Source organism: Paralichthys olivaceus, chromosome 2, assembly GCF_024713975.1.
Source record: "Paralichthys olivaceus isolate ysfri-2021 chromosome 2, ASM2471397v2, whole genome shotgun sequence".
Lineage (NCBI taxonomy): Eukaryota > Metazoa > Chordata > Actinopteri > Pleuronectiformes > Paralichthyidae > Paralichthys > Paralichthys olivaceus.
The window spans coordinates 16502205-16523298 of record NC_091094.1 but is presented as its reverse complement, the minus strand read 5'-3'; the positions used below and the strand labels follow the sequence as shown (position 1 = coordinate 16523298).

General features: G+C 41.3%; 1 protein-coding gene across 2 annotated transcripts in view; it reads right to left on the bottom strand.

Moving 5' to 3' along the window:
* LOC109628938 (zinc finger protein 385A-like) overlaps positions 1–18309 on the bottom strand; it is a 28501-nt gene extending 10192 nt beyond the window's left edge. Inside the window, exons 1-2 of one of the 2 annotated variants that reach the window (XM_020086395.2) lie at positions 18164–18309; positions 1362–1507 (exon numbers count right to left, since the gene is read on the bottom strand). In XM_020086395.2, the coding sequence (XP_019941954.1) occupies positions 1362–1507; positions 18164–18176 (159 nt within the window). In that variant the 5' untranslated portion in view covers positions 18177–18309. Of the gene's footprint in view, positions 1–1361; positions 1508–13444; positions 13584–18163 lie in introns of those variants that run through there. The other variant, XM_020086396.2, reaches the window with a different exon arrangement.
* Between the last annotated feature and the right edge of the window lie 2785 nt (positions 18310–21094).

Below are 21094 nucleotides of genomic sequence, written 5' to 3'. Positions count from 1 at the left end.
GTGTGTGCGTGTGTGCGTGTGTGTGCGTGCGTGTGTGTGTGCGTGTGCGTGTGTGTTCTTTGTACCTGCTACATTTAGGAAGTTATGTTTTCGTCTGCGTTTGTTTGATTGTTAGAGCAGGATTTTGCAAAAACTACACATTTCCATCAAATTTTGTGAAAGGGTGTGGTTTGACCCTGGGAAGAAACCAATGACGTGGGTGCAGATCAGGGGGCAGATATAGGATTTTTTTAATTTTGTTTATCAATGCAAGGTTTTTCAACAGAGATTCAAAAAACCTGTAATACCTAAATATAACAGATTTTTTGAATTAATGATTTTATATGAATTTGATGCAGATCCATATAAAATTCAGAATCTAGTGAATACTAATGTGGTTTCACAAGGAGACTGATGGGCTTTGGTGGACGTATGCACGCTGCTGTTCATTGCCTTTGACTGCACTTGAACTGACTTTATAGTGAGTAGGTTTAGTGTCATGCTAACTGATCGCTGTTTCTCTGGAGAACTGACTCCTCATAGTCAGGATTAAAAATGGGGACATTATCTTCTCAGCCAGAAAAATGGAGACAGAAAATGGAGACACAAAATGGAGACACAACACCAGCGAACAGATCAATGCAGCTGCACAGGTTTTTGTAAGTCAACATTACTCAGTCGACATTAAGCAGCAGCTGCCACAGCTAATTGAGTGTTTGTGTCAGATTGCCCTTCTCTGTGTCCTTTCCATGTGCCAGCTGAGTGATCGTGATCCATCACAGACAGCAGTGTTGTAGATGTGTTTAAATGTGACTGTGCAGACTGAGATAGATTTGAATTTAGGTGCACACAGTGGCACACTCAATGTCCTCAAGAGAGTAGGATGAATCATAAAGTTGCCGAAGGGTCATTGTGTTTATGTATACGCAGATAAGCTGATTGTTAGTGTGTGTTTTTGTGTGGTGCATGTGTGTGTCCCTGTTTGTCGTCACACTGACCTTCACATGAAACCCAATCTGGAAATGAGAAGGAGTGGCAGAAAACGCTGACTATCGCGAAAACAGCCCGTGCCTCTCATACAATTGATTAGCTGTAAGTCATTTTATTGCAGTAAAACACTTGCCCTGGCATTTTATCAATTATCCTGAAACTCACTTTGCTGAATAAAAAGTAAACAGCTGTCACCTTATCATTTTGGATTATACAATATAAATCATGAGCACTTTATCACTGGTCTGCACTCAGGAGGCAGCAGTGCTCTGAAGCCACACATGAATACCAGCTCTGTCTTCTGTGAGGTGAGACAAGAAGATAACAAATCCCAGACGCTACTTGTGAACACTTGTGTTTGTGCAGGTGCTACAACGCCTGGGAGTACTCACTGTGTTAAAGTTGTGGAAGAGGCCGATGCTGGCCGGGTGAGGCGATTCCAGGGGGAACTGGAGGAAGGGCTTCATGTCCAGCGGGGATGGGATGACAGGCGGGCTCCTGAGGAAGGCAGGGACCGGCCCCGGTCGGTTTACACTTCCTGTGGTATAAACGCACACACAGGGAAAAATCATTAAAAAGCTTCAGAAATAATACACTGGCTCAAGTGGAAAACAAAGACTGTTTGCACAAGGTGTTAGTAAAAAGAATAAATACATGTCCCAATTGAAATACACTTTTGTTTTTACCTCCACTAAAGATGATTTCACCCCTGTCACTTTTACTTATTTTGTTTCTTAGCAAGATTACAGATAAACCACTGGAAGCATTACCACTAAACTTGGAGGAAGTATGTAGAATAGGTCAGGGGAGAAATTGCTGCAGATCCAGATCAGGGGGCGAATCCTAGGAGTTATCTTGACTCTGTTTTTCACCATTTTCACCATTTTCCCAAGGATTAATTCATGGCTCTTACACATTTAGGGAACTGATATCTATAAGTGTGTGAAATTCTGTGCAGCTTGATTGAATTTAAGGAGACTGTTTGGTCTTGGTGGAGGTTTGAGCTCTACTGAGTGCTATTGAGTGTTTCTATATGTGGAATAAGCTTTGGACTGATAATGTTCTGTATAAGTAGTTAGTTTAGCTTAGCACAAAGGCTGGAAACAGCTAGTGTTTACTGTGTGGTGGGAGGTTATTTGTGTTTTTCATGGCAAATGACTTTTTAGGACACATCCCTCATGAAAACCACAATGTGTTATTTCCCGTTTGTAAGTCAGCGTTACTGATACAGGTAGGTGGATTTTCTTACAGCTGGATACAGCTAGACTATCTATTTCCCCATTTCCAGTGTCTATGCTAAATTAAGCTAAGCTAACCAGCTGCTGGCTGCAGCTTATACTTGAAGAGCTGTAATTATGCAAACACTGGGTACAGGTGCTAGGATGTTGATAAGAAGAGTCATTGAAAAATGATGATTTTGTCCTGAAGAAGATCTGACTTGGATCAGAATGTTTGTCTTTTTGAATACATTTTGTTGCAGGGAGTCAGTGTGCAGACTTTACATTATTTATTGAATCATTTCATATTCACTCCACAGAGAGGGGAATGTCTTAATTTTCTTACATAACTCTGAGCAATTAACTGAAAAAGCACATTTCCCAAAGTGCTGAACTATTTCTCTAAAGCTCAGCATCGTATCAGAACAGGTGTTCGTTCTACAACGTGTCATAACAGTAATAGGCAAATAAATCTAATAGTCAGTTTTTTCTCCTGCGTCATTTTCCCTTGTTGAGCTCCACTAGCCACCCACAGTTCTCTGTCTCTGCCTCTCACTGACTTTCCTCAGTAGTTGCTCAGCAGCAGTGAATGCCTGCTCTTGAGGAGTCTTGTGTGATGGGCAGGGGAGCTAAGCTCCTTAAGCATCTGCAGCTGGGGCGCTGCAGATATCCGCCTTTTTTCCATTTCTCCCTCTGTCTCTCTCTCACTAAGCAGCGTTTTCTATCCCCATTTCATGGTGCCTTACTCTGTCTGCCTGCCTCTGTATCGCTCATCTGTACTTCTCCTCTCTACAGCTCTGGTCCATCTTGTTGTTTTGTTCCTCCTTCTCCTCATCCTCTTTCTCTTTCGCTCTCTCCATTCTCCACTTCTGCTTCCCAAAGTTATTCTCCTCTTGAGCATAAAACCAGCAGGGTGCTTCAGGCCCAATCCGACTCTGCAGAGAGAATTTGTATAATCTTTTCTCCTGAGATTATATGCAATTGTCGATCTTTATTGCCTCCACTTTGTAATGACTTCTTCATTTGAAAAGAAAAACGGGTCACTTCTCAAAACTGGGGAAGAAAAGGCTATTTTGGTAACAGCGGCGGAGGCTCCTTTCACTGACAGCAGGGATGTAAGGAATGTGCAGTCAGAATCAGAAATAGATGGAGGGCATTTCTCAGACTCACTGTTTCAGACCTAAGGTTGAAGCAGCTGGAGCTGTAGCTATTGTGGTTTGCTTTCGAATGTGCTGAGAGGGAATGAGTTTAGAGGGGGAGAGGAGAAATCAGATAAAAGTGTGGGGTTAATATTCATAATTATCAATTAAGTGGAACAGTGAAGGTTGTTTGTTTGAATCTCTGTTTCAGCCTGGGTCTTTCTGTTTGCATGTTCACCCTGTGTCTTTGTGGGTTTTGCTCCCGCTTCCCCCCACAGTCCAAAGACATGCAGATTGGGTTAAGGTTCATAGGAGACTTCAGATTATCCTTGTGTGAGCGTGAATGGTTGTCTCTTTATGTCAGCCCTGTGGAACACTGACAACCTGTCCAGTACTCCACTCCTCGCCCAATGTCAACATCGATTGGCTCTAGGCCCCTTCTGACCCTCAAAGGAGAAAGGGTATAGATGATGGATGGATGATTACATTATGCACAATCACCTGGAACCAAGAATTGGAATGAGCCCTCTATATCTAAATCAACGGACAAACCTAGAGGCTAGCTCTGGTGAGGGCCTTCGCTTTTTGTGTTACCTAAAGGCCACCATAGTTTCTCCTACACACTTGAGGAGAGGGTAATTGGTTGGTTGCTCACTACCAGATGCCATTAAATCCTACACACAGAACCTCTAATTAAAAAAAAGGGTAAAACTGCTGGTAACTGCAGTTTGCATCAAACTAGTCAAACGTGAGTCAAATGTGCTTTTACTGGGGCCTACTTTCAGCCGGGGATTAATACAAGGTTGTATGTATTCCCGGAAGCAGGACTGTGTTTGTCAGAGTTACACAAAAGAGACTAAAGTACCCATAATAAAGTAACATCCAGTGTGAGGGTTCAGTGATGTGTTTTAATGGAGATAGGAGGAATAAAGCTTAATATGCAATACTTACATAGCCTCATCAGACTTATCTATCAACCTTCCAAAAATTCAAGGTTACCAGTAACGTTCTGTGTATTCTTTCTTTGATTTGGTTATTCAGTCAAAACAAAAATATTCCTTAAACGCAATCAAACACAAGGTTAACAGTAAATGATGGGACAATAAAGTCTCAGTAGAATAAATTGGATGAGAGGTATAATTATTGTTTCCTCTTTGGTTAGTGAAGCATATTCGCATCACGCCTCTGTTAAAACCGCAGCTCATTTTACACCACATTACAATGGAAAGGTCAAAACATGTTACTTATTAATCTGAATTTGCAGCGCACACACTCACAACAGAGTGATGTTTATGTGAAGTTGGCACACATCGTTTTCAGTGTCATATTCTGCACCATCCCACAGCGGTGCAGGGTAGATGAAGTGTGAGCACACCAGCAGGATCCCCGACCTATCCTCCTCCTGAGTGATTTACAATGACATCAGATAAGTGAACGCCATGGCTCTTCAACAGCGACCACGCAGGAAGGGAGAGCATTGATTGGACACATTCTCAGGAACGTTAAAGTGTTAAAGTGCTGCCAAACTCTATAAATCCAGGGCTCGCCGTCCATTGCTCCGTCTCTCCTCTAAAATGAACAGACAGCGGCGTCTCACCCAGCCCCCTCATCTAACTGCCTTTTTTTTCTAATGCAAATGTTTGGGCGAGAAAAAGATCAATGTCTGTGTAATAGCTTATTGAATTTTTGTGTAGATAGTGAGAGAGAGCGTTAGTTGGACAAAAATGAAGAGACGCAGAAGGGAGGGGAAAAATGAGAAAAACAGTCAACGGAGACAGAATCTTATCGTCACAGTAGATTTCACAAACCCCTGCGTGTGTGCACACAGGGTCGTGCACGCACCAATATGCTGTGAGTAAGGCCTCCTAAATTGGCAATTCATTTAGCCAATTTAGGCGTAATGATCACAAAGGTAATGTCAATGTCAGTGGTGCCGCTGAAGCCTCTCAGCATTCTGTGCCTCCATCTTTGTGCTCCATGATGGGACCAGGGGGGGAGGGGACAGGAGACTGACTGGGTGACATGCTGTCTAACAGAATGTCATCTGATGAGGGACAGAAACACAGCAGGGGCCCACAAAAACAAAGGGAACTTAAAAAAAAAAAAAATGCAGCCATCTTTAGTTGCTGTCCTCTCAGCTCCACACTTGGCACATGATGCAAGCCGCCTCACATCTGCATCTAAATGGGCTGCTGTGCACAGATGACTCTGAAATGAGCTTCTCTGGTGGATTAGCCAACCTCCCCTTACACCTCCCCTTGCTTGGGGGACAATTAGAGGCTATATCCATGCTACTATGTTTTCGTTTGAAAATGATATATTCAAACTAGGAGGATCTCTGTCCACACAAGCCTTATCAGTTTTAACCCCTATCCATACTGACACGCCTGAAAACGCATATTACGTGACCGGTCACATACACTGGGTTTGTGTGCCACTTTAAACAGGAATTGTATGAAAAATAGCCCGTTTCCTATGTAAGCTGTTATATTGTAAATTACAAAATATAACTGCAGTATAGCTCTTAGCATAGACAATAGAGTATTGATTAGCCACTTTGCATTCTACACTGGTAGCTAAGGCTAATGCCGGTTGTTTTCTTCCAGACAGGGGGCATGAGTTAAGAGCCTGACCAATCAGTAAAGGCTATGTCTTGGCTATGTCATTGTCTCCAAACATGTTTGTTTCTGCCTGGCCAGACTAAATCGAGGCCAGCAGCGTTTCTAAACTTCTTCATTTTAGCAGCATGGATGTAGCAGAAACCAGTGGAGCCACTGTGTTTGTCTTTCTCCAAACTTTCTGTACAAGACACTTTGAAAAAGGAAGTAGTCACACAATGACCCAACATTTTATAGCAGATGACACCTTTGGTGTGTCGTTGATCATCATTAGTATAAATGATTTATCACTCGTTTTTGTGTTGTTGCTGCAGGAATGCTGAGCTGTCGTCTGCCACGTTTTAGCATCGTCAACACAAAGTGATGTTGCACAATTTAGATGAGTTGTCTCCTGTGTGGCTTGTGTTTGAGAGTCTAACCTTTAAAGAACCACAGACACAAACTTTGTGGTAATAGCTGTGTCTTAGTGTCGCATGCTGCTACTGTGAAGGACTGAGCATGAAATCCAATTTACTGCAGCTCGGCTTACCCTCAAGTCACGGGCAGCTTTTTCAACCTAAGCAGGGACAGACGATAATACATACACACACACACAGAGACACACACACAGAGACACACACACAGACACATACATAGACACACAGCCCTTTATAGCCTGAATATAAAATGCTCTAAAAGGAGCAACTTAAAGGTTCGATGCTGATTAAGGCTGTGATGGACAGTGAGATGTGGACAGTGAGGAGAGGACACAGTGAAGAGCAGAGCCGAAGACTAGTGAAGGAGAACACAGTTGATTTCAGTCTGCACTTTGTTTTAATGATAGATGCTCTGCGCCCCAGTGGCCAGGCTTAAATGCAGCCTCCCCAAGAACTCTCAGAAGTCCTCTTTCACTGGTGTGCGTGCGCGCTCGCGCACGCACGCACGCAGTGCTCTTGAGATCAACCAGTCTTGCTGCAGCCCCACACTCTGATTTTATGCAGTATTTGTAATTATTGAAGACTTTAATTTTCCCAAGAGATTTCGCTCTGCTCTCATTAAAATTCAGTATATTGCTTTGTTTGAACTTTTTTCCTCCACATTTCCCATGAAATATTCTGTCTGTATTGACTGATTATGAATCATTATTATTAAGAGGTAAAAAAAAAAAGCCATGATCGTCAGGCAATGCGAGAGGAGCGGGGTAAGAAATAATGGCAGTAGGGTTGAGTGAGTCGATTTGATTGAGTGAGAAAAGGGGGTCTGAATGAAATCCCCAGAAGAGGGGGAGGGAGCCGCATGTTCTGAGGTGAGTCCAAGGTGACTAGAGGAGGTAAAGAGCCATGTTAACCTGCAGGTTAATTTACAGGCACAACTGAAACTGCTCCTGTTGTGGTGAAAACAGGCCAGTCAGTACAGCAGCATGGGAGGTTTAACCTTTGGCTGTCAGATGCAAAATGTCACACGCATGAACAATTTTTTCGGTTATTTTACCGCTCTCCTTCTGGGTTGTCGCTATGTCATGTCTCATTTTTGGTATCTACACAAATCCTGACACATTAACATTTGGAACACAGGTCATGTATGTTACATTTCTGATGTGCAGGATATTGTGTTGCTGTCATTTTGTTAGTACAAACAACACATTGTGTAAAAAAGCTATGTCTTTGAGTTGCATCAGTGTTTCTTTGTTATCCCATGAGGCAAAATGGGGTGGATTTTTTGCATGTAAGCAATTTGGTTAGCACCTGGGGAAATTTTGCAAAAGGATCAATATTTCTGTTTGCTTTGGGTTTCTTCAGACAGACATGGTGTATGACAGCTGTGCAGATGTTGTTTGTAGCTATAGCCAGTAATGTCCACATTTGGTTTGTGTTAAGCTCAGACCCTCACCAGTGGCATGAGTTTCCCTGATGTCTCTTATTTTTTCTCACATCTGTGTATATTTAGGAAGTGGAATCTGGATAAGTGTAATTTCCATATACAGTGTGTCTTTGCCTCAGCTTAAACTAATAGCTTGTTTTCATACGATTTGTATGTATCATGCCACTTCTAAATTTCTTCGAGGTCTTAACATACACAAGCTGCTTTCAGACATACACTTAAGTATGGACATTTTCCTGAAATGATCTGGAGTGATTAAGGCAGGCACCAGTGTTGATAGCCTGGAAACAAGAACACAAGATTTCCGGACCATAATCATACATAATGTTCTGCCTCTTGTAAGATCCACCTAGATGCCTCCTCTAAAATGTCTGAATATTTTCCTGGTGTTGTGAACATGTCTGACTCCTGCTGCATTCTTCATATGTGAAAGGCCAACATGTCTTAAAACAGCTTTACTGAAATCTATTGGAGTCTTAGCTCTTCCAGTTCAACATTTAAAATAATATTGAATCAAATAGTTTTAATACAGAAAGTTATAATGATCAGACCAAATTGACGAACACTAGAATTTAAAACAGAGAAAAGCCAGCAGGCGGTGAAGATTTGATTTTAACAGTTTATTTATGAACCACAGTTATACTGATATCGTCCTCCTGTGAATTCTGCTTTGTGAATGTTAACATGCTGGATATTAATGGGTTTTTCTTTCATAGAGAAGCATCTGCCTGCTCTGTAGCTCCTCTCAGGCTCCAGATCTTTAGGGACATGTTGGCAGATCCTGGTGCTAACTTTCTCTTCCATTATACAGCGGCCATGGTGTAGCACAGTTTGAGTCAAACAGAGCTTTATGAAACAAAAACTACACAGGCGAGGGTGAGGATCATCTGGAGAGCCACCGTGTCAACATGACCGCCTGCCATGCCCCACATAATGCCTCTGTTTGTAAAACAATTTACACACCTGCTGGGAACTGGAAGAAAACTGTGCTGCACATACAGACCTACAGACACCTGAGCATGTAAAGTACACAACCAAGCATGCAAATACACCAAAGCACACACTTAAAAAAAAATGGGTGCACACTCACACAACAATGGCATCAGACATACAGGAGCCAGGTGCATCTCCCTGTCATGTTATACAATAAAGTACACACCAACTCGATGAATACTTGATCCTCAACAAACAAATTATAATAGAACAAAAAGAGGCCATACCACATCATATTGCTGTTTTCCACAGAAGAGGAAATGACAGGCTATATTTCTGGGCTGCTTTGGAGTCTGAAGGATAGAATGTGGTATATAGTGTGGAAGTCATGAAGGCACACGCAAGGGTTAGACTGGGTAAGAGTCAAGCGGTTGGCTTGACTGTGGTCTGAGGAACTTCAGGACAGTAAACAGCAAACAACAAAGAGACTCTGACTGCAGAATGCCCGGACTGTGTCGGCTCTTCTGGCCATTTTTGGCGTCTTTGAAACCACTACATGACAAATGTAAATGTTTTGTGCTGTAAGTTTGAAGGCCATGGACTTTTCTGATGATTAATGAGTCCAGCAAAACAAGCCTATCCACAGGCATACTGTATATGAGATTTCCTGATCATCAGCAGACTTCCTCATTACATATTAAACGACTCTTATAAAAATCATTAATATGATTGTTTGCTGATCCGTCCCTACTGGCAAAAAATAAAACTGCTGGTTAAGATCAAACTCTACAAGGATTTTCTCTATGCTTGTGGCTTGACTCAGGTGGATGGTGGTGATATATTTTTGATATTTACAGTTTTTAGACTATGCATCTTAAACAAGCAAATCCTCAGATTTTTTTTTGTGAGTACCACCTCCAAACAATTATGTCCCCGGGCGGCGGGCGGTGTAGTTGTTAGCACTGTCGCCCCACAGCAAAAAGGTCTTTTGGGAGTTTGCATGCTCTTCCTGTGTCTGCGTGGGTTTTCTATGGGGACTGCGGCTTCCTCCCACAGACTGGGGTTAAGTTAATTTGAGACTTTAAATTTTCCATAGATGTGAATGGTTGTTTGTGTCTGTTTGATGGCCCAGGCCAGGGTGTTGTCCCCATCTCACTCAGTCAGCCAGGATGTCTCCCCTAACCTCCATGGTTAATGGATGTTAGTTCATTATGTCCCCCACATAATGTATTATAATAAACAGTTTCTACCTCTTGTCAGGTGAGAAGTTTCATTTGATTAAAACTTTAGTTACTGACCAAATGGCTGCAAAATGAAGGACATAATGACTACTATTCATGTTTATTGCTAATAAGAAAATATTAGCATGCGAACATGGTAACTTAGTTTGTACTAGCATTGAGCTCATAGCACACATTACACTGCAATGTAGCACAAAGCTGCTAGTATGGTTGTAGTCTGACTTAGTCTCAATCTTACGGCACATCGGCTATTGAAGCAGCGATTGACGGTGAACTATCCTCTGGGGGCTTCGGTGTAGATAGCGAATAACCGGACCCAGACTCCATCTTCCATTGGCTGTACACAGTTTACCGTCTGATTCGTTTCTTTTTAGGTTCAGACAACATTTTGACTAGTCTCTGAGTATCTGCAAATGAAATAAAATGCTGATGGCTAATGTCTTACGGTCAACGCGTTCTACCTCTTTTTCTCTCCTGACCAACTATTTACCTGTGAGCAACCAAAGCCTGCTCAACATGATAGGCTCGACTAGAAACCGAAACTAGGAGGCTTCTGGCCTCAAAATCTTGTCCCTTGCCCACAGATGACTTAATTAGTCTATACTTGGTCAAGAGCACTACTATGTTATTCACTGTCGCCTACATGCACCCTGACCAGTCATGGCTTGTCCCCTCTCACAACTTGTATGATAGCACCAATTATCCTAGCTCAGGCTTATTAGGCTGATATCGTGTAGTCTGATGTCATGTTGAGGTTAGGAATAAACCCTAATCATTATTAAATTGAAAATATGCCATTTGTTCAATTTATTAGCTTTGTTTCCCCAAAAATCACCCCAGTCTTCTCTTAAAGATGTCATGTCACATGACCACATCACATGACATTTTCCATTAGTTTTGGGCGATGAGTCATGTTGGCATTTAAACAAATGGCATGCTTTTTCGTTTGAGGGCTACAAGGTGTAAATACATATTATCGACCGTCAGAGTTATTCAACCTTCATTGTCTTTGCGTTCCAGTCCTGGATTTGTTGTGTGCATTTGGTTCAGGCTTCACAGACGTATGAGATATGTCAGTTTGTCAAACACACAGACTGACAGGCACATTTCTCCGTTTTAAATGTCAATATTTTTCATCCCTCACTGCAAAGCCTCGATTCAAATGTCACGTTGCTTTTCAGCAACAACATGGATCTGTAATTCTTCATGTAAGAGTGAGGAGATTTTTTGTGTTTATGTGCAGCGACACACACACACACACGTGTTTGTGTATATATCATAGACTGTATTGTGTATATATATGTATATATAGAGAGACAGTGCGAGATACAGTATGTACTGGTTGAGTGAACAGTGATGCAAGCCATTAACTTATTTTTATAGCACTGAGTGAGGTCTTTACGTCAGACTAGAGGAAGCCTTGGCCCATTTTTAAATAAATAAAGACCTCAAACCTCTGGGTCTGAAATATTCATCATAAAAATCACACAAGAGTTACTAAACTGCGTTCCACATGGCTCTGTATCAAGGGAGCTGAGCCAGCTTTAGCACATCTTTCATGCTCAACCACAGATTGTGTCGACAAATTTGAATTTTTCCTTCTGTTAAAAGACTAAAATACTGCATTTAGACAGCAGTGGCTGTGGCTGAAGATGTAGTGTGGAAGAGTTTTGTTGGTCACGGATGGCAGGAAATGAGAAGAGTGCAGAGTTTCAGCATTCATCCCCCGTCCTTTGCTCAACACTTTCACTGTTTCATGGACACTATTTCTATCTGTGGATCTACATCCCTATGTTAGTGAAGGGAAAACGAATACAGTGAATAAAACCCCATCAACCCAAGTTGTTATCATGTGTCAGTGTGTTTAGTGTCTAAAGCTTCTGCACCATGATAGAGATTATGCCACAAACCCAAGTTTACACTCAGATCACAGGACAAATCAAGCAGGGCTGAGAGCAAGCAAACAAAAATGAAGTGGTCAAATATTTAGTCAGCACCCACATGTTCATGGAACAAGGTCGTTGAGGTTAGTCAAATTTACTGTAAGACTAGAAGTAAGCATTATAATTTGTAAATTAACCAGAGGTAAGGGGTTGATTGTCACACAGAAAAAAAGAGCTTGCCTTTTACTATGTTAATTAAAATCCAGTACACGCTCATCTTATTCTGCTGAATCTGCAACAAATGCCCCTTTCTAAACTCTTCAAGATAATTAAACTGATTCAAATTTATGTTCACAAAATATAATTAAATTTGCACATAAATATTTGTACACTGTAAACTCTAACCTATACCCACTTTCAAGTCGTGTCAAAGTTAATTATGTTGCATTAGGAAGGGAGAGTTTTTCCTCTTTACAGTCGCCAAAGTGCTTGCTCATTGTGGGAACTGTTGGGTTTCTCTATATTAATACGATTTTAAGGACTTGACCTTCTATGTAAAGTGCCTTGAGGTAATGTATATTATGATTTGGCACTATACAAATAAAATTGAATTGAATTATTTATTTTATTGTATTTTCCGACTAACAGGTTTGAAAAGAGCTTCTAGACTATTAAAGCTTTACTAGTGGCATTTTGAATATGTGCAATACTGGTACCGTATGTGTCTCACTTGTTTCAGGAGGAACTAGTAAGTCGCCGTACTGTCTGAAAACTCAGTGTTATAGACCTTGAACATAGTGAAGAAATTTACTTTGAGATACTGTCTGATGCCCTGATTCTGCTTCATAATGAAGTTTGTTTAATAAAGCACGGGATTAAACTGAGATGACGGATATTATTGACTCAACTCTCAAGAACTGTGTAGGTTGGGGTCAGGTTAAAGCACTTGAAATTAAATATGACCACATCTGATCATATTTCATAAAGGTTAATATATATATATATATAATGATCATAGAATGTTGGCATACTTAATTAGGGTCTGAATAATTGAATGCAGTGAGTTTAAGGTTGACAAAATTATGAGCTGTTTCAACAGCAAAAAAAAAAGACCTAATCCCTCTCCATCTTTGGACATTTTCTATGCTTTTGTCCTCTGCAGTGCATGTGTCTGTGTGTTGCTCAGTTAGTAGTTTTTAAGCCATGCTATTTGTGGGATGCTTCCATCTTTTCCTGATTTCTTATGTATATATTTTTATTTCCTACTGAAAGATTAAATATGCATAATTTGATCCATGAAAACACAAAAAAATGAGCGTGAAAATGTTGTCAAGAACGTCACTGTCAAGAACTAGACCAAAATAAACCTCACTTACGCATGCACCAATAAGATTTTCCAAAGAGGACAACCCTTAATTGCAGACTGTGTCACAGTAAAGTGATCTAGGATATATCTAAGTTGGAGAAATGCAGCACAACCAGCCAAAAGTTTGTGCCATCCATGAGTGATCTCCTTAACAGAAGAATGTCATTGAAATTTTTTTTTTTTATCAATTGCAGCAAACAAATCCAGCGCTGTCTTACCCAAGATCATCCTGTATCCTTCCACTGTCAACTTCTCCTCCCCACGTTATTATCTTCAGGCTCGACTCTTCTCCTCCTGGTTCAGCTACTGAGGTGACTCAAACCTCTGGCGCCCACCTCTCTGCCTCTCAAAATTCAAAAGTGCAGATGTGGAAAAGACATCCAACATCACCCCCCTCACTTTGCATCCCTTTACGCTGTGCCTCTTCTCCTGCTCCGTCTGCCTCATCTACATGAGATGCTGCTCCTCCTTCAGAGCTTGTGCTCGGCCAGCTGGAGCAGAGTAGTAGTACAGCAGCAGCAGCGGAGACTGCAGCACAACATGCACTCAATCCTCTGCAAGAGAGCGTGTGATTTATCCACTGATATGTGTTCTCTCCAGCAGGAGGAACACCAGAGAATACAGCTGAGATGGAGGCTTGCCTCACTGGAGGAATCTCTGCATCACAGCAGAGACTCTCTCTCTCTTTCCCCCTCTCTCTCTTTCTCTCTGTGTCTATCTCCCTCTCTCTCTCTCTCTCTTTCATATTTTGGGGTTGGGTATAACTTAAAGGCACCTTGCATTCCTGATTCGTGATTGGCTGCAGGCTCGGCCAATGAGAGCAGGCGGTGCTGAGCTCTTTCTTGGGGTGTTTGAATTAGGAGGCAGAGTGATAATGCTGCTGTCGATTCTGCTCTCCCCCTCTCTCCGTCAGCCTTCTCTGCCGTTTACTATTGATGACCTTTTTTTCTCTCATGTCTGCTTGTCTCACTTCATCTCTGCCTCGTGCTTCACATCCACGGCATCTGAAACTGACTTGGGTACATTGTCTCCTCACAAACATACCCCCTCCTAAATCAGGGCTTGGTATCCCCTCTGGTCTACCTTTCTACCTGTCTTCACAGAGATCAGACAAATACTTAGAAAAATTGCTGACAGAGTTTACACTGTGGTTGCTGTCCCAGACAGGGGTGAGAAAAGAACAAAAAGAAAAGCAGACACATGAGGTTGGATGGAGACTGACAGCTCTAGAGACTCGATGAAGCGTTGGCAGGAGGGGAGGAGAGAATGAGGTTAACGCAGACTGACTTGAGGATGAAAGCGTAAGGTGAGGAAATGTGGAAGATGTGGTGAAGCGACAGGATGAAGGGGTGTGTGTGTGTGTGTGTGTGTGTGTGTGTGTGTGTGTGTGTGTGTGTGTGTGTGTGTGTGTGTTCAGATAAGGTTTCCTCATTAGTAGACTCGGGCTGAATAATGCAGTAAGGCGTATTGTTGTGGTCAATGGGCCAGGTGCTAATGTGGCTGTCTGAGGTTGCAGGGGAGACACAGCATGACTTTAATGGATGTCACCATGGAAAATAGAAACCGGACCACTGGACTCAGGTGACACACCATCCTGCATGTGTGTGTCTGTCTCTTGGGGGGGTAATGGTAAAACTAAAACTGGTTCTCAGAGGGAGCAATGCTGTGTTAGACAACAAGGATGTTATTGCTGGACTTACTGAATATAGTGTATGCATTTGTGGCTGTGAAAGAATGAGCTTTTACTAAACGAGCCAGTTTTTCTGTCAGGGCAATGGTTTTACCGAACATGAGCAGTGGAGATGTTGGTCTACAAGGTGGCAGTGTGGGTTTTTTTTTGCCTCTGTGGAATTATGTTTTTGGGTTGTCTATTCATTCTTTCTTTTGTCTGTCCCATTAATGTGAACACGATATCTAAAGAGCACCTTAAAGGAATTCTTTGAATTTAGTGCAAACATCCAGTTGGACTCAAATGGTCAAAAGTCGCTGTGACCTCACAAAATGTAATTTTAGACTGTGAACACGATATTTCAGACACATGTCAATGTAAGTTTTTTACAATTGGGTAGAAATGTTCGATTGGCCTTTGCATTTGGTGGTCAAAGGGCAAAGTCACTGCACCCTTAGAAAAACCTACTTAGTTTTTCTTTAAATTTGGTGCAAACATCCAGTTGGATTTATGAATAAATAAAGATTTTGGTGGTCGAAGGTTTAAAGGTCAAGGTCACTGTGACTTCATGTTCTTGTGAGTGTGATGTATCAGGAACACCTGCAGGGCATTTCATTACATCTGGCAAAAACATCCACTGGGAGTCAAGAGTGATTTAATAAATTGGATGTCAAAGGTCAAGATCACAGTGACCTCACAAAACCCTATTAAAAATGGAAAAGCATGGTATATTTATAATAAATGAAAACATTAAATTGATATCTTTATGTTTAATATAACATTTAGTACATTTTTTAAAAATTCATTTAAAATGTTTTGATTTGAAGAACCACAATGACCTTATTTACATAGACTTTCCACAAACCTTTCCCTTTCTTCCTTTCTTTTAAAAGGTTTTGTTCAAACTACAAAAGGCAAAACATTTTGTGAGAGGTTCATATATGTTTCAAGGATCAGATTTGTTGCAGTAGCTTCCAAGCTCTGCTTTATTGGTTTCACTTTGACTTGTTCAAAAAACAACTGATTTCAATGAGAAGGGATTTACTAGCTCTTTGGGCTAAGTGTCTGTGGTACAATATTTTACAACAAAACATACTCTGGTTTTATAATAAAGCTCTGATTCATCTGAAAACTTAAATTCTTCTTTTAATATTTCTTGGTACCACAAACATTTGGAATCTATGTTTTAATGTATGTTAGTGCTGTAGTTTATGGTCTTGTGAGCAATGCAAGATGTTCTCCAAAAGTACCAGAGTACAGTTATTATACAGAGGGAATAGAGGTAGAGTTACAGTCTTCATATAGCCCATACAGTATTAAATACGCATACCCCAAATGTATTGAGCAATACAGTGTGGGTGTGTGTGCTTGTGTGTTTGAATATTTGCATGTGATCTCTTACCATCCTATCACCCTCTCATACGGCCCCAGGAGGTCATAACTGTGTCGACAGGCTTGTTAAACTCTAATTTTTGCAGTGATCATTAGCAGTGAGTCCTGAGGAGTCCTGCCAATCTCTCAATTGAAGTCTTCATCTGAAATTACTGTGTTAAGTCTTCCACTTATCTCTGAAAGAGGTCAAATAGACAAATATTTGAAGATGAGAGCTGCTTATGAAAGACTCAACTTTTCTTTATCCTGCAATATGAATCCTAATTATATCTGATGTTATAATGTAATGTTTGTTTGTTTTTTAACCAGTTGAATTGTGGTCAAAGGTTTCAGTTGTTTCGGAGATGAAGTGGACTGAGCCTGACTGACTGGACACACTGACTGAGAAGCAGCCAGCTGTGTTTGGTTGTAAATCAATTTGACACTGCGAGTGCACTGCAGACACAGAGCGGCTGCGAACTGCACCTCAGAGATTAAAATAGGTGTCGTTAGAATGTAGGCTGGGAACGACTGTCTGGACATAAATACACTCACACACTGGACTAAACACGTCTCGGTATTGTGAGGACAGAAATTCATATAAAAGAGGGTTTTGTTGTAGAATGGGCTTTACTGGTTATGGTTTAGGGCTCTGCTAATACTGGCACAATTCTTTAAAACAAATAAAATGTTCCTCAGTTTCTATCTACATTATATTATATGCTATATTATATAAATTACTGCTGCCAAGGATTTATGTTTTCTTTAGAATTCGTTTGTATGTTAGCAGGATTATGCAAAACTACTGAAGAGATTTCTATGATACTTGGCGAGTCGATGTTGATCCAGGATTTTCTCTTCACTTTCTTTAACATTGTGAGACTGGGCTTTTTTCAACAATTTTGTTGATTTCTCTGAGAATAATTTATGGATCTTGTGAATTTAAATGTGGTTTCGTAAGGGGAGTCAACTCCATCTGCTAAGGAAGGCAGGGAGAGTGGTTGAAAGTTCATAGAAAAGTGACCTTGAATCACTTAATTTCTTTTAAGTTTGTTTGGTCAAACTTGCCAAAATAATTTCCCAGATGAGTAGTTTTACAGGAAGCAATTTAACAAAATAAATGTTTCATGAAAGCCACTGATGACTTAATCATGATGCCTGATGGAATCCTTTGCAAAACTCAGATCAGCATGTAATCTCTCAAATGACTTGCTCCTTTATTATAACCAGACACATTTCAACATATATGACCTGATAAAAGTTCAGCATGCTCGAGGCAAAGATACTCAAAATAATTAACCTGCACAAACGAAAACTTTTTTTTTTTTCAAGCAGTTCATGCTGACCCTCCACAATCATTTGAAACTTAAAATGTAAACACCTGCAAGATGAAATCACGGCTCCCTTTACTGCCCTGGCAGGTTTTCAACCAAATACAAGTCCTTATTTTGCAGTTTTATTGTTTTTTTTAATCCAGCAGGAATCCCACTGAGGTTACGTTCTTCCACTTTTTTCCCCTTGTGTTAAAGTGCACAGACAATGCCCCTCCTATTCAAGCCTAATATAACTTTCTTTCTCCATTTTCCCTGTTCCCCCTCCCTTCATTCCATCATTCCTTCTCCGCATTAGAGCGATGAAAGGTCGGGGGTCAGGTCAGGTCTAAAAGTGTTGTCTGACTGACTGAGTGCTGATGTTTGCAGGAGACTCATCAAAGAGAGAGAAGCCTTCAAAGCCCCATGTTAAGACTGTCACTCGCTCTTTATTTCTGCTCTGAATATTGCAATAATGAGAAGATCTGGGCTTATCTGGCTCCTCGCTTCATTTTAAAGTGATCAAAGGAGGAATGCTCACGGTGGTGGGTGGTTGTGCTTTGCTAGGTAGTCGGTTATGATCTTACCTGAGCCCCACATTGGTCGCCTCTGTTCTCCTCCAGATGATCCAGATGCCCTGTCCAATAGACACTCCACAGGTCAGTGTGTCAGCCAGCGTTGAGTTAAAACAGGCAGAGGTCCTCTTTGAACGTAAACAGTACGCTCACGTTAATGTGGAGAGATGAATGAAGTAGCACTGAGCGACATGAGTGCAGAGCTCAGACCAGTCAGCTGGAGAGTGGAGAGGGAAAGTCTCTGTGCATGCAGCCACATGTTCACAACAGAGGCTGCATCAAACATCAGGCGCCTGGATGTTCAGCTTCTTCATCTTCCTCACAATCACTTCCTCTCTCTGTTTTCCCCTCATGCTGCCAACTCTTTCCAGGGAGCCGAAGGAAACAAGTGCACGAGATTCCACAGGCTAGTTCAGCTCCTCAGGGCGGGGGGGAACCTAATATGTGAGGACAACTGTAGAAGGAGGGAGATACAGGCAGAGAGAGAATGTAGGGAGCGGGAGGGGCAGGACGGCGGGGGGGGGCCACGGTGACGGATGGCGGAGCAGAGGGTTGGAGGGTTTGTGCTCTTGAGGAAGAGGAGGAAGTTGTAGAAACTTGAGCAACATGAGGGGGAGGAAGAATATGTTGACATGGTGAGGTAAAGGGAAACATGATTGTGGGATGAAACAAGTGCCTTTTTTTGGTTTGATTTGAAAATGTGTTCCCTTTTGTCTCAGCTATGTTAAACAGTCTGTGTTTCTAATGATAGATGGCGCATGTCATGAAACCATTTAAACCATGACTCAACTAGAATGGCTCCCAGTAGAGGGCATTCCCCCATCAAGGCCCACATTTAAATTCACTAGATCATGGTTTTTATTACTCATAAGTGTCAGTCCACTAAACTTGCCTCATCAAGAATGAATGAATCCCAAAGAAATCAATGAAAATGTTGAAAATCTCACAGCATTAAAGGGGAAAGACAATCTTGTCCCCTGATCTGAATCCACACCGAAATGTAATGACTTCTTTCCTGACCCAACAGTTTTCCAAGTATTCTGTTCAGTAGTGTTTGTGGAATTCTGCTTGCAAACATAATAAAAAGTCATAGTGTTCCTTTTTTTATCTAATTTCTAGCAGATCTCTGAGTGACAGCCTCCTGTGACTGTTGCTTTTTTGTCCAACACAGATCTCACAGTGAATTAAACATCATGAGGCAAATTTTACAGTGACTGCATGGCCTCCTTTAAAATACTGATCCACTGAAAGCCCCAAGCACTCAGAGAACCAATACATGTTTCAGTTTGTCGTCCAATGAAATAGCCGACGTGAGGCCCTGGGATAGCTGGAACGATGGAGGATAAATGCGAATGGCTGTGATATGAACACAGTCGCACAAAATTCACTAACATGATACTGTGGGAATCCCTTGTGTGAGCATGTTGATTCCTCCTTGCCACCATTTAAGGCGTAAATTCAGATCGGATATCATAAATGTGCTTGCAAATGATGTTCAGAGAGGTAGGAAAGTATTAGGTGGAGGATCAGGACGAGAGGGCCGAGGTGAGATTGACGCATGGTGCAATGTCGACTAAATGTCAGTCGAATTCTGATGTGCTCTAAATCCCCAGCTCTACGCCCCCTGCATTACAGAATATGGAGAGGGATTGTAGGTTTAAGTGCAGCCCATCAAAGCGATATGGACAGTTAACTGATGTTCAGTGTGTGAAGAGCTCTCGTGTAAATGAGACATTAAACAAAGTGTTTAATGTTTGCAATAAAAACAGAGATGGCTCCTTCCCGGCTTGGCAGGGACACTCCTGAGTAGGAGAAGCCTCTGTAAACTCTCATCCCGGTTTGAGGCGGACAGCTTCTCGTTCATTTCATTTACATAATATGGACACACACATAAACACACACACATACACTAACAGACACAAACACCTTCTGGTAACATGCCTCATAGGGGTCAGGTTATGGGACTGTGGGGAAGGACAGCAAACTTTTGTAGTAAGCACATTTCACCAAGAGCATACAGTTACACACACACACACACCCTGTCTCAGGGTCATTCTCATCGCTCTAAATTATTCTCTCTCTCTTTGCAGTGCGATTTTTACAAGACTTCTCACCATTACATTCATAACGTCTGTATCTGTGTCTGATCTATATGTGGCTCTTCAAACAAGCAGTTTGGAACAACGTAACAGTTCATCCAAGCATCAAATTAAACTGCTGCCGGCCACAAACACGCAGTTACATTTTTCCTGGCGCTCTCTTCACCTAACTGTTGACATTTGTCTCACTATATATAAGCACAACTTAACCATACAAACACTGAGGCAGGGGATTTCTGTCTCCAGGCAGAGGTCATACAAGGTAAATAATCCGACACCACATTTATGGTCATTCTTCAGTATGACACCCTGTTTTCTTTAAAATCAATAACATTCTAGTGTTGATATGAAGCAAATATTCTGTATGGAAATTATAATACATAATATAAATATAAGTAAAAAGATGTATTTCCCTTAAAAGAGGTATGGAAATATGTGTTAATACTGCAGAGCTCAAAACAATATACATATATATGCATTATATGTGTGTGTGTATATATATACACAAAGTATATATATGTGTGTGTATATATGTCTGTGTGTGATCACAATACATATATATACAATGTGGTGATACGATGGCCAGTCAGTCTCTCAGAGTATCCTTCTAGTTTCCCATTGATATGTTGTCTTTCTCATTTTATGAATGTTTATGTCAGTGTTGATATCTCATGTATTTTGTGGCTTCAATTAGTCTTCACAGTGTGTGGCTTCAATATAAAACTGCTCCTTCTTCAAATCTGATCCCCGATGAAGTCACATTGACCATAACCTTTGTGTTGACAGTTGACAACAACAATTCAGCTCTTTCTTTTTCTTATAGAACTAAAACAATTGAGTGTTG